Raw genomic sequence first — 13,573 nt, 5'->3', positions numbered from 1 at the left:
ACGCTTGTCATACCCGGCAGTGTGACAACCAAAGGTAGAAAATGAACTGAGATCGCAATGGAAAGACTGCTAGACGCTGCTGCTTTTTTAAATATGTTCATAGGAACATAAATGCACTGTGCGGTAGGAAGATCTGCACAATTTGCTGCAGGTAGTTTTGACAGCAATTCCAATTCATGTAATGATAATATTTTATGTTTTTAAAAAATACCTGTATTTTCCATAAAACATGTTTTCTTAGAAGTCTAAAGCTACTGTTTAAGAGAAATCTGAATGAAATCTACAATCATGGTGTTTACAAGACACATTTTGTGTCACTAATACTCAAAATCCATCTAGCAATCATAGTGACTCACTAGATGGATCTTGAGTATTTACATTGTAGGATACATTTCTTATTACGAGTGTGACCTGCAGCTCGATTGGCAGGTAATAGTTTAATTCAATGCTTGTCTTTCTGTAATAGTAATAATTAGTGATGAGCGAGCATGCTTGTCACTACTCGGTACTCACACGAGTATCGCTGTACTCGGGCTGCTCGGCGGGGACCGAGTAATCTCGCGATACTCGTGCTGTACTCGTGGTCTTCATTTCTGCATGTTGGCGCTCTTTTGAGAGCCAGCCCTCATGCAGGGATTGAATAGGATAACTGAAGTGAGCACTAATATATATATATGAGTGCAAGCCAAAAATACATACTATATATAAGAATAAGGCTGCACATCAAACTTAGATAATGGTATAATGCCTCAAGCATATGGACAAATATTGGAATATACAATGAAAAATGCTACTTGCTAATTTGAACATGTGAATAATGAATTGCATACCTGCTATGAATATTAGGAAAAAGGAGATATTTAGCAATCGCATTGATCAATGTAACTGAGCCCCAAAGCCTCGTCAAGGCATATCTCTATATTGGGGTCCCTAGCTCTGTGACCCTAACTGTGTGTCATCTCATTGCAATTAAAAACTGCTATGGGTGGAGAGGGGTAACTAAGGACTTTCTTATATAGGAGATGGAAAAAACATGGCCGAAAGGGGCGGAGCTGTGTTCACATTCAGAAAAAAAAAACTACATATAACTGAATAGGATAACTGAAGTGAGCACTAATATATATATATGAGTGCAAGCCAAAAATACATACTATATATAAGAATAAGGCTGCACATCAAACTTAGATAATGGTATAATGCCTCAAGCATATGGACAAATATTGGAATATACAATGAAAAATGCTACTTGCTAATTTGAACATGTGAATAATGAATTGCATACCTGCTATGAATATTAGGAAAAAGGAGATATTTAGCAATCGCATTGATCAATGTAACTGAGCCCCAAAGCCTCGTCAAGGCATATCTCTATATTGGGGTCCCTAGCTCTGTGACCCTAACTGTGTGTCATCTCATTGCAATTAAAAACTGCTATGGGTGGAGAGGGGTAACTAAGGACTTTCTTATATAGGAGATGGAAAAAACATGGCCGAAAGGGGCGGAGCTGTGTTCACATTCAGAAAAAAAAACTACATATAATCCATTTGTTCTCTGGCTGCCTTGGTTAAAGGTCCTGTGAAGGCTTGTTCCTGAAGTCAGACTTTATCCTTTTTTGTTACTGTTTTGCCCTGTTTGTCTTACCTTCCCCAGTGTCACATTAGTGCAGAGCTGGGGCTAGCGTCTCTCACCTGCCAATGCACTAGCCAGGGCTACTACAGGGTATTCTTAGGGTCTCAGGGTGCTGCTTGGCAACAGTTGAGGAGACTGTATAGGGCCTGGCTAGGAGGATAGGGACAGCTGGAGGTTAGTGCAGGAGGTGTCCCTTTTACCCCCTTCACTAGAGCTAGGACCCACTGTTGTTGTTGTGTCCCCGGTGTTCCCCTCTACCTCTTGTATTGTTTGTGGTATATTTTGTTGTGCGTCAGACATTCGTAGGTCTGAACACACAAGCCACGCTTGTCATACCCGGCAGTGTGACAACCAAAGGTAGAAAATGAACTGAGATCGCAATGGAAAGACTGCTAGACGCTGCTGCTTTTTTAAATATGTTCATAGGAACATAAATGCACTGTGCGGTAGGAAGATCTGCACAATTTGCTGCAGGTAGTTTTGACAGCAATTCCAATTCATGTAATGATAATATTTTATGTTTTTAAAAAATACCTGTATTTTCCATAAAACATGTTTTCTTAGAAGTCTAAAGCTACTGTTTAAGAGAAATCTGAATGAAATCTACAATCATGGTGTTTACAAGACACATTTTGTGTCACTAATACTCAAAATCCATCTAGCAATCATAGTGACTCACTAGATGGATCTTGAGTATTTACATTGTAGGATACATTTCTTATTACGAGTGTGACCTGCAGCTCGATTGGCAGGTAATAGTTTAATTCAATGCTTGTCTTTCTGTAATAGTAATAATTAGTGATGAGCGAGCATGCTTGTCACTACTCGGTACTCACACGAGTATCGCTGTACTCGGGCTGCTCGGCGGGGACCGAGTAATCTCGCGATACTCGTGCTGTACTCGTGGTCTTCATCTCTGCATGTTGGCGCTCTTTTGAGAGCCAGCCCTCATGCAGGGATTGGCTGGCAGACCACTGCAATGCCACAGCCCTGTTAGTTGTGGAATTGCAGTGATTGGCCGGCCTGCACAGCGTGACCGAGCCTTTATATCGGCCGGCGCGCTGTGCTCTGCTCACAGCTATTCAGACATTCAGTGTAGGGAGAGTGTCGCTGATTCAGGGAAAGCTTTGCGGCCCTTTATAGCTTTTTCAGTTGCAGGGCTGCAAACAGTGTGACCAAAAGTCCTTCTCAGGACTATTCTAGTTGTATACAGGCAGGCAGGGTATAGCCAGGTCGGAGTACAGTAGCAGAGTCCTTCTCAGGACTACTGTTGCTATATACAGGCAGGGTATAGCCAGGTCTGAATACAGGCTAGTGACCAAAAGAGTCCTTGTCAGGACTATTGTACCAGTATACAGGCAGGCAGGCAGGGTAGTGGTGACCGTATACCAGCCTTCATCATATCTGGGGCTGGTGTACACAGTGTAAAACAGTCCAGATAGTGTCTGACTTGTCTGTAATTGTCGCTCCCCAAAAAAACCTGTTAGGTTATTATTGCGTCCGTGCTTGGTTTTTAAAACCGCACGTGTGTGCCTGTTGGTGGCAGCGTACAGGTGCACTTGTGTGCAATTTCCACACACTTTGATATAACGCACAAGTAGTGAATATACACGTCAGCAGTGCACAGCATTGCAAAATGCGCAAGGGCATTGGCAAGGAACAAGGAAGTGGACGTGATGGTGGTGCAGGCAGAGGCCGAGGTCGTGGGCAAGCTCTAATTTCGCCACAACAAAGGGCCACATCTAGTCGCTCGCACGTCCTGTCCCAAATTCTTGGGGACCGCAGCAGTACACCGCTCTTGAACCAAGACCAGTGTCAACAGGTTGTTAGTTGGATAGCAGATAATGCTTCCAGTCAGATTGGCACAACCACAAACACTCTGTCTTCCACACGGTCAAGTGTCAGTAGCCGTGATACTGCACCGCACATTTCTGAACCTGATCCTCCTTCCTACCACCAGGCTGAGTACACGTCCTCCTCGGACATTAATGATCCCACACTTGGACACTCGGAAGAGCTGTTCACGTTTCCATTCACACATTCTGGCCTCTCGCCAGCTCATATTGAAGTGGGTCATGAGGAGATCGTCTGTACAGATGGCCAAATATTTGAGCAGCCACGTTCTCACGAAGTTGACAACGTGTCTCAACAAGTGGTGGACGATGATGAGACACAATTGTCAGCAAGTCAGGAGGAGGAGCAGGGTGCGGAAGAGGAAGACGACGTGGTGGATGATCCAGTAACTGACCCAACCTGGCAGGAGGATATGCAGAGCGAGGACAGCAGTGCACAGGGGGAGGGAGGCGTAGCATCACAACAGGCAGTAAGAAGCAGGGTGGTGGCCCCAGGCAGAAGTCAGGCAACCGTTCCCCGGAACAACACGACGACACAAGGTGCCTGTACAAATGTTAGGTCTTCCCGAGTCTGGCAGTTTTTTAAGTTGGATCCAGATGATTCAAAAAAGGCCATTTGCAACACCTGCCGTGCCAGCATCAGCAGGGGTACCAAAACTAGCAGCCTGACCACCACCAGCATGATCAGGCACATGTCAGCCAAGCACCCGACTTTGTGGGAAGTACAACAGAGTCGAGGAGCAGTGCTTGCTGATGTCACTGCTACGTCTTCGCTGGTTGTGCATGCGAGCCAATCCTCTGTCCATGCTGCCTGCGAACAAGCCTCCTCCACTCCTGCACCTGCAGTTGCCTACGCAGAAAGAACACCATCATCAAGCACGTCCTTGTCCCAGCGCAGCGTTCAGTTATCCATTCAGCAAACCTTTGAACGCAGGCGCAAATACACTGCCAACACCCCACATGCCACAGTTCTAAATGCTAACATTTCGCGACTGCTTGCGCTGGAAATGTTGCCTTTTAGGCTGGTGGAGACTGAAGCATTCCGTGACCTGATGGCGGCAGCTGTCCCACGTTACTCGGTCCCCAGCCGCCACTATTTCTCCCGGTGTGCCGTCCCCGCGTTGCATAACCACGTGTCACAAAACATCACACGTGCCCTGAACAACGCTGTTTCACCCAAGGTCCACCTAACCACAGACACGTGGACAAGTGCTTGTGGGCAAGGCCGCTACATCTCGTTGACGGCACACTGGGTTAATATTGTGGAAGCTGGGACCCAGTCTGAGCGAGGGACGGAACACGTCCTTCCCACACCAAGGTTTGCAGGCCCTACCTCAGTCAGTGTTTCACCCACACTCTACAGCTCCGGAATGTCATGCTCTTCAGCCTCCTCCTCCTCCTGCGCATCCTCATCCACTGTGCCCTCCACACCAGTCACAAGCTGGAAGCACTGCAGCACTGCCTCGGCGAAGCGGCAACAGGCTGTGCTGAAGCTAATCTGCATAGGTGACAAACCCCACAATGCAGAAGAGCTGTGGACAGCTCTGAAACAGCAGGCAGATCACTGGCTCACACCTCTGAACCTAAAGCCAGGAAAGGTCGTGTGTGACAATGGCCGGAACCTGGTGGCGGCTTTGAGGCGAGGCCAGCTGACACATGTTCCATGCGTGGCCCATGTGCTCAACCTCGTGGTTCAGCGGTTTATAAAGTCATACCCAGAGCTGTCTGATCTACTGGTAAAAGTTCGCCGCCTGTCTGCACATTTTCGAAAGTCACCTACTGCTTCAGCCGGCCTTGCCGGCTTTCAGCGCCGTTTGCATCTTCCGGCTCACAGACTGGTGTGTGATGTCCCCACGCATTGGAATTCAACTCTGCACATGTTGGTCAGGATATGTGAGCAGAAGAGGGCAGTTGTTGAGTACCTGCATCACCTAAGCCGTCGGGAAATGGGTCAAACTCCACACATAACACCTGAGGAGTGGAGATGGATGTCAGACCTATGTACCATCCTCCAAAACTTTGAGGACTCCACCAAGATGGTGAGTGGTGATGACGCCATTATTAGCATCACCATACCGCTACTCTGCCTTCTAAAACGGTCTCTGCTGAAAAACAAACATGATGCATTGCAGGCGGAGCGCGATGAGTTGCAGCAAGAAACAGTAGTGGGTGTGGGTGATAACACACAGCCCAGCCTCGTCTCATCACAACGTGCAGTGGAGGACTATGACGAGGAGGAGGATGAAGACATGGAGCAACTCTCCGGCCAAATTGAGGATATGACATGCACACCAGTCATATCCTCGGTTCAGCGTGGCTGGCCAGAGGACAGGGTAGATGAGGAGGAGGAGGAGGAGGAGGAGGAGGAGGAGGACAGCATGTTCAGTCATCTTGTTGGTCAGGCTACTGAAGTCCTGGCTGTTAAGAGTCTGGCGCACATGGCTGACTTTATGGTAAGCTGCCTGTCTCGTGACCCTCGCGTTAAGAACATCTTGGCCGACGATCATTACTGGTTGGTAACACTGTTAGACCCACGCTACAAGGAGAACTTTTTGTCTCTTATTCCCGTGGAGGAGAGGTCAACCAAAATGCAGCAGTTTCGGAAGGCCATACTCACGGAAGTAGGCAAAGCATTCCCCTCACAAAACGCTAGCGGCATAGGTCATGAATCAGTGGACAACCGAGGCGTACAGCCGAGAGAGGCACAAGTCCAATCCGCCAGAGGTAGGGGAACAGTCTTTAAGATGTGGGACAGTTTTCTCAGCCCCTCACGTACCACAGCCCCTGAGGTGCGGGGTAGTGCCACAAGAAATCCTAAGTTTGCCCAGATGCTGAAGGAGTACCTTGCAGATCGAACAACAGTACTCCGACATTCCTCTGTGCCTTACAATTATTGGGTATCCAAGCTGGACACGTGGCATGAATTGGCTCTCTACGCCTTGGAAGTCCTGGCCTGCCCTGCTGCTAGCGTTTTGTCAGAGCGTGTTTTTAGTGCCGCAGGTGGAATCATTACAGATAAACGCACCCGCCTGTCAACTGAAAATGCTGACAGGCTGACTCTGATCAAGATGAACAAGGGTTGGATTGGGCCAGACTTCACCACACCACCAGCAAATGAGAGCGGAATTTAAAGTTTGCCATGTACCTCCACTCACCCATGGGTACACACTTCTGGACTTTGGATAATCGCTGGACTCCTCCTCCTTCTCCTCATGCGCCACCATGATGATGACCGTTACAAATTGCAATACTTAGGCCTTTGTTTCAGGTATACCCCCAGTGGTAAATTTTTTCGCCCATTCTTTGCAGAATGGACATTACAACGACAGGAGACCCGCTCCTTTGCAATGGGAACAATGTTTTGAGGCCCTCATGCACGTCTCTACCCAGGGACAACGTGGAGCCTCCCAATTTTTGGCTGCCCTGCCTAAGGGCTATACTATAATACACCCACTTCCTTAAAATGGACACTTAATGTTTTGAGGCCCTCATGCACGTCTCTACCCAGGGACAACGTGGAGCCTCCCAATTTTTGGCTGCCCTGCCTAAGGGCTATACTATAATACACCCACTTCCTTAAAATGGACACTTAATGTTTTGAGGCCCTCATGCACGTCTCTACCCAGGGACAATGTGGAGCCTCCCAATTTTTGGCTGCCCTGGCAAAGGGCTATACTGAAATAGACCCACTTCCTTACAATGGGCACTTCAGGTTTACAGGCCATCATGCACGTCTCTACCCAGGGACAACGTGGAGCCTCCCAATTTTTGGCTGCCCTGCCTAAGGGCTATACTATAATACACCCACTTCCTTAAAATGGACACTTAATGTTTTGAGGCCCTCATGCACGTCTCTACCCAGGGACAATGTGGAGCCTCCCAATTTTTGGCTGCCCTGGCAAAGGGCTATACTGAAATAGACCCACTTCCTTACAATGGGCACTTCAGGTTTACAGGCCATCATGCACGTCTCTACCCAGGGACAACGTGGAGCCTCCCAATTTTTGGCTGCCCTGCCTAAGGGCTATACTATAATACACCCACTTCCTTAAAATGGACACTTAATGTTTTGAGGCCCTCATGCACGTCTCTACCCAGGGACAATGTGGAGCCTCCCAATTTTTGGCTGCCCTGGCAAAGGGCTATACTGAAATAGACCCACTTCCTTACAATGGGCACTTCAGGTTTACAGGCCATCATGCACGTCTCTACGCAGGGACAACGTGGAGCCTCCCAATTTTTGGCTGCCCTGCCTAAGGGCTATACTATAATACACCCACTTCCTTAAAATGGACACTTAATGTTTTGAGGCCCTCATGCACGTCTCTACCCAGGGACAACGTGGAGCCTCCCAATTTTTGGCTGCCCTGCCTAAGGGCTATACTACAATAGACCCACTTCCTTCCAATGGGCACTTCAGGTTTACAGGCCCTCATGCACGTCTGTATGCAGGCCAGGGGCATTGGTGAACCTCACAATTTTGGACTGCCCTGGCAAAGGAAAATACTACAAAGACTCACTTCCTCAAAATGGGCACATTAGACTCAAGAGGCCTTCATGTACGTCTCTTCTCAGGGACATCGGAGTGCCACACAATGTTTTCACGTAAAATCTTTCATGTATTAATCTCAAAAAGTAACATACACCAGCTCTATCTCACTATTGGGTATGTGCCCTTAACATTTCCGCCATGAAAAATCATTTTGGGGTCATTTTGGAAGGTTTTCTGGTGAGTCCGTAAAAATGGCGTAAAACGCGGACAAAATTGTTCACAGCTGTGACTTTTCAGTGATAAATGCTTCAAGGGGTCTTCCCCATGCTGTTGCCATGTCATTTGAGCACTCTTCTGAGACTTTTGTGACATTTTTAGGGTTTCTCCATGCTGCCGGGGGGTCATTTCACAAAAATACTCGGGTCTCCCATAGGATAACATTGGGCTCGTTACTCGGCCCGAGTACACGAGTATCTTGGGATGCTCGGCCCGAGCTTCGAGCACCCGAGCTTTTTAGTACTCGCTCATCACTAGTAATAATATTATAACATTAAGATGCCACTAAAAGTGTTATAAGGTATACCACATCAGGAATGGTTGGGAACCAGAGCTTAGTTGGCGATCTCTCCCATAAATGACGCTTTTCAGTAGCATTATTGCTCATATTCATCTTTATTTCAGAAAACACTGGTAGATATGACCCTGGAAAACTGCAACATTAAAGACGAAGTGAAGAATCTGAAACACTCCTATAATGAGTCCGTAGATAAACTGAAAGAAAAACAGCGCTTGCTGGAAGCGGCACAGGCGGAAAACCAGTTGTTAAAAGTTAAGGTAAATACATTCCCTAGCCACAGTCACACTGTGCATAGCTGCTACGTTTGATTTAGGGTTTAGGAGTGCTAAGCATAACACAGTCTGAAGCTCCTGCTGTATTTTCCAGTTAGTTTGCTGATTGAAGTCATCTTTTATATTGGGTTTTATGTAGATAACATGATTCATGCAAGTCATGTATTGGCTCAGGAATGAACAATCAATGAGGCGAAGCCAGCCAGTGCTGAGACCACCGCTGATCATGAGAACTGGGGTCTGCAATATCCTGTATGAAATGAGTGACAGAAGAGCATACTCGCTATATTTATTGTCTGTGGGAAAGCCAGAGATGGCTGAACTCTGTATTCGGCTTTCATCCGGAGTGCCATAGACATTGGTGCAGTGGCATACATGCTGGATCGCCTCTCCACTCGCATGTGGAACTTCAGAGCTCTGTTCTAGGCATTGTGGGGTCCCAGAACAGTATTCAGGAAACTTGTGATAACTTGTTATTCTGGTACAATCCGTTTAAATAAGATCTGTCAGTTCTGAGAAAAATACAAGTGACAATAGATTAAATTATAAGGCCTTTCTCAACTCTTTCGTTCGAAAATCAGTTCAGTGTTACAGCATAAAAGCTCAAGATATGTTTTTTTTTCCTATGGGAGATACCAACGGTGAGAGGAGGAGCTGACACTATAAAGTATCGAAATAAGACTTTGTGCTGAGATCTGCAGGATTTAGGTGGACTCAAGAATTGGACCATTTTATCAAGTCACTAGTTCATTGAATACAATAGCAGAATCAATTTACCTATTTTTTCCATAAATTCACAATAACATCTCCATAAACATAGTGAAATGTTTCACCAATGCATTCCAATAAGCAGGAAATCAGTAATAAGTAAAATGAAAATGTTATTTTCTTCAGCCACGAGCTTGAAATTCAATTTATTCTTTATATTGTTATATATTAGATATGTAACGAGATGTTCCTCTGTATTCTGCATACCATCTAAAGGAAAGAATTTAGAAAGCGTTAACCTGCAGAAGGAGAACATAGCTGTTTCCAAAGGGCTAATCTTCTAAAAAGAGGACACAGCTGCTTGTAAATGGTTCTAATGTATACAAAATATTGGTATTTGATTTGCATAAATCCAGCAAAATGATAGCCAGCCGGGGACCATTTTAATGGATTCCTTTGAGGAAAGGAAGAGGGTTAAAGAGTAGTGATGTGCGTCATGCCTTTTATAATTGTGCGAGGCTTTGTAAGTGTCAGATAGGTGAGGGGTGGCAGGATAGGTGAGAGGTAGGCCTAGGAAAGATTAATATAATCTTTTATGATTTCATAACCTCTTTCCTCCCCTGTTTATTATGCTCTGGAGTATGGGGACACACCAGAGCAGAATAAACATTTTTTAGGGAATTGGGTCACTTTCAATTTCGACCAAATTGAAATAATTATTTAAGTGAATCTGATTGACAAGAATTTTGGGAGATCGGCTCGTTTCTAGCAAGGATCCATTTTACAGTGCTGTATATAACTACATTTAGCAATAGTATTCCCCATTAGCCTATTCACAGTAAAGGCTACGTCTCACTAAGCGACATCGCTAGCGACATCGCTGCTGAGTCAGTTTTTGTCGTCATTACACGGGTCGCTGGTGGCTGATCTCTGATCGCTGTGGAGATCTGCCTGATTGACAGCTCACCAGCGACCATGTAGCGACGCTCCCACGATCCCTGCCAGGTCAGATCGCTGGTGAGATCGCTGGAGCGTCGCTAAGTGTGACGGTACCTTAAGAACAGTCCAATGTAAACAAGAGAAAATATTAGAACTGACATTCATTTGTACAAAGACAATGGAATGTTCCAGATATCAGATCAATGGTTCTTGTCCTTATCTTGAATATTTATTCAGGTGACTCAGGTATAATGTTTTTTAACCCTAATTTTCTGGATTTTGTTTAAACAGGTAGAATCTTCTCAAGAAGCTAATGCCAATGTCATGAGAGATATGACACGAAAGCTATACAGTCAGTATGAGCAGAAACTACATGACGAAGAGATGAAATACACCACAGAAAGAGAAGCCATGGTTGTATGTATTCCGGTAGTCAATTGCATGTAGTGATTCTTTTATAAATCTTTTAATTGTTCTAAATGTTTTATTGGTGTTTGGGTTTTCTCTCTGGATATATTTAGTCCATAACTTGGTGTCCAGTTTATAGAATAAAAAAATGTGTTGGGATGTACAGTATGTGTGACGCCCCTGGACTATCAGGTCATCACAGGGTACTGCACAAGCTGCCCTTCCGTGCAGTAGTCCACCTTCCTCTTGGTTCTGGGTCCCTACTTAAGTGGTGTTGCCTCCATCAGTGAATCAAAAACCAAAGACACCCTGCACCACACCCACCTGACACACCAGTGGACGGCTTGAGAGGAATAGAGTCGCCCACCTCGGGGGTCAGGGAGAGGAGGTGAGGAAGTGTAGTTAGTCAGTTCAGTTGAGTAGAGTCAAGTAGAGGGAGTGAGTGGAGGAGGGAGTCGGGAGTGGGACTCTAGAAGTAACTGCCTAGGTTGCAGATGGTGGTCTTGGCCTAGAAGGAGTCGGACCCCCGGTCGCAGGGGATCGTGGCAAGGTGCTTGGACCCGTTGAGGAGGACGGCCGGCAGCCTGGGTCTATCACACATCCGGGACCGAAGGCACGATGGGGTACACGGACCCTAGGTCGGGGGGTAGCTTCAGGCAATCCGACAATTCACCTGAGGAGCACGGAGCCTTCATGATCTGTTCCCACCTGCTCCAAAATCGGGGCATTAGCACAACAAGGGGGATAAGACTTTCCAACCAAAATGGTCCAGAAAATCCCAAGCGTGAGCCCTGAGAGCAAGCTCCTTACTCAGCCATAGTAGGGAGCGGGGCCCGGCTAGTGCCAAGCCACTGGGCCATCAAGTTGAAGTCTAAACTAAGTGCCAGGAGGCAGGTCACGGACCACAAGGCAGCACCACTTGGGGACGGGACCCGGACGAGCTCCCCTCAGTGGCAGCGGTACCCAGAGACTTGGTTTACCCAGTTGTCGGTGTCTGCTTATGAACTTAGTGAGTACGAGAGTGACCCCTTCATCCCCACGGCACTTACCTCCTTTCACCGAGTCCCGGGGCATCCCCTACCCGTGGAGGGTTCCAACACCTTGCTTTCCCGTTCCATCATCCCCGGGTACTCCCAACAGCAGCTGTGGTACTCCTAATTACCACACACCACGGGTGCCATCACAAACTATAACTCCCCTGTAAATACCCCCCTTTTCATTCGAGTGGCCGCACGACCCACAGGTCCGGAGACCCTCGAGCCACGGTGAACCCGGATCCGAGCAGCTCGGCTGCTTCCACAGGGGCGGTACATATGCGACACATTCATGTTTTATACAGGATTAGAAGATATGGTGACTTTTATTTCCAAAAATAAACATACAACATATGTCCAGGGGTTGTGCCTCATTTTTGCAATTCAGCTTTTTGACGTAAATGGGGCTGATCTGTAATAGTTCACACAAACTGTGGGCAGATGCTGCTTGTGAAAGAAACAGACTTTTTTCTAATCCTGTACAAAACCCTTTAAAGAGGTTGGCCACTACTTTATCATTGATGGCCTATCCTTAGGAAAGGTCATCAACATCTGGACACGCGGCACCCCCGCTGATCAGCAGGCTCCCGGAATTGCTCAGTTCCAGAGCTGCCCTATCTTCAGATAGTAGCAGCTGCCGAGTAGTGCACATGCACCTCCTATTGATTTGAATGGGAGGCAGATGTCCAGTGCCAGGCCATAGCCACAATCACTTGACGGGGCATCTCCGGAACTAAGCATTTCCGGCTACCTGCTGTCGCCGCAGAGACCGAGAAAAGCTGATTGGTGGGGGTGTGAGGGGTCGGAACCCGGCCGATGAGACATTGATGACCTAGCCTAAGGATAGGCCATCAATGCTAAACTAGTAGCCAACCTTCTTAAGGTTAGCATTAAAAGGTTATGTAGATGTCATAATTTGTCTTGGTAAAATTATTGGTTTCACCACTGCTACACTGTGCCCTTCCATTTTACTGGATGACGTTACTCGGAAAGTTGCAAGCAACCTTGCAAACTACACAAAAAATCTGCTTTCTGAGTATTTCAATCCATAAATCTCACATTTAGGGTATGTGCGCACGTTGCTTTTTACCTGCTTTTTACCTGCTTTTTTGCTGCTTTTTCTTCTGCGCTGTTTAATGCCAAAATGGATGTGTTCTTCTATTCAAGCAAAGTCTATGGGAATTTGGGTTTCTTGTTCACACTATGTTGTTCAAAATGCTGCCTTTTTGTGGCAGAACTTTGGTCAAAAACTCAGCTTTGCAGTGCAAAACCCAAATGGCAAAAACAATTGACATGTTGCTTCTTTGAAAAGCTGAGTTTTTGACCAAAGTTCTGCCACAAAAAGGCAGCATTTTGAACAACATAGTGTGAACAAGAAACCAGGTAAAAAGCAACGTGCGCACATACCCTTAAAGTCTCAAATGTAGCTAAATAGAAGGTGAAACGTTCAGATATTCAGAATCGGTGGGGTTCCTGCAATAAACCGTTCCCTAGGTGGTCAATATCCAATTTTTAGGGGGTTTTTTTTCTCCCCTTCTTCTAAGAGCCATAACGTTTTTACTTTTCTGTCCACATAGATTTATGGGGATTATTTTTTGGGGTGACTAGTTGTGCTTTTGAATGACACCATTTATTTTACTAAATAGTGTACTGGAATAAAA

The 13,573-nt window shown here is 46.3% G+C and overlaps 1 protein-coding gene across 2 annotated transcripts in view; it reads left to right on the top strand.

The window, feature by feature from the left end:
* Positions 1-13,573, top strand: part of MYZAP (myocardial zonula adherens protein) — a 141,259-nt gene that overhangs the window by 104,017 nt on the left and 23,669 nt on the right. For both annotated transcript variants that reach the window (XM_075345730.1, XM_075345731.1), the window contains exons 7-8: positions 8,656-8,808; positions 10,762-10,887. In XM_075345730.1, the coding sequence (XP_075201845.1) occupies positions 8,656-8,808; positions 10,762-10,887 (279 nt within the window). The remainder of the gene's footprint in view (positions 1-8,655; positions 8,809-10,761; positions 10,888-13,573) is intronic.

This window comes from Anomaloglossus baeobatrachus, chromosome 4 (assembly GCF_048569485.1).
Source record: "Anomaloglossus baeobatrachus isolate aAnoBae1 chromosome 4, aAnoBae1.hap1, whole genome shotgun sequence".
Lineage (NCBI taxonomy): Eukaryota > Metazoa > Chordata > Amphibia > Anura > Aromobatidae > Anomaloglossus > Anomaloglossus baeobatrachus.
Note: the sequence above shows the minus strand (reverse complement) of the source record. Positions and strands in the feature narration are given on the sequence as shown.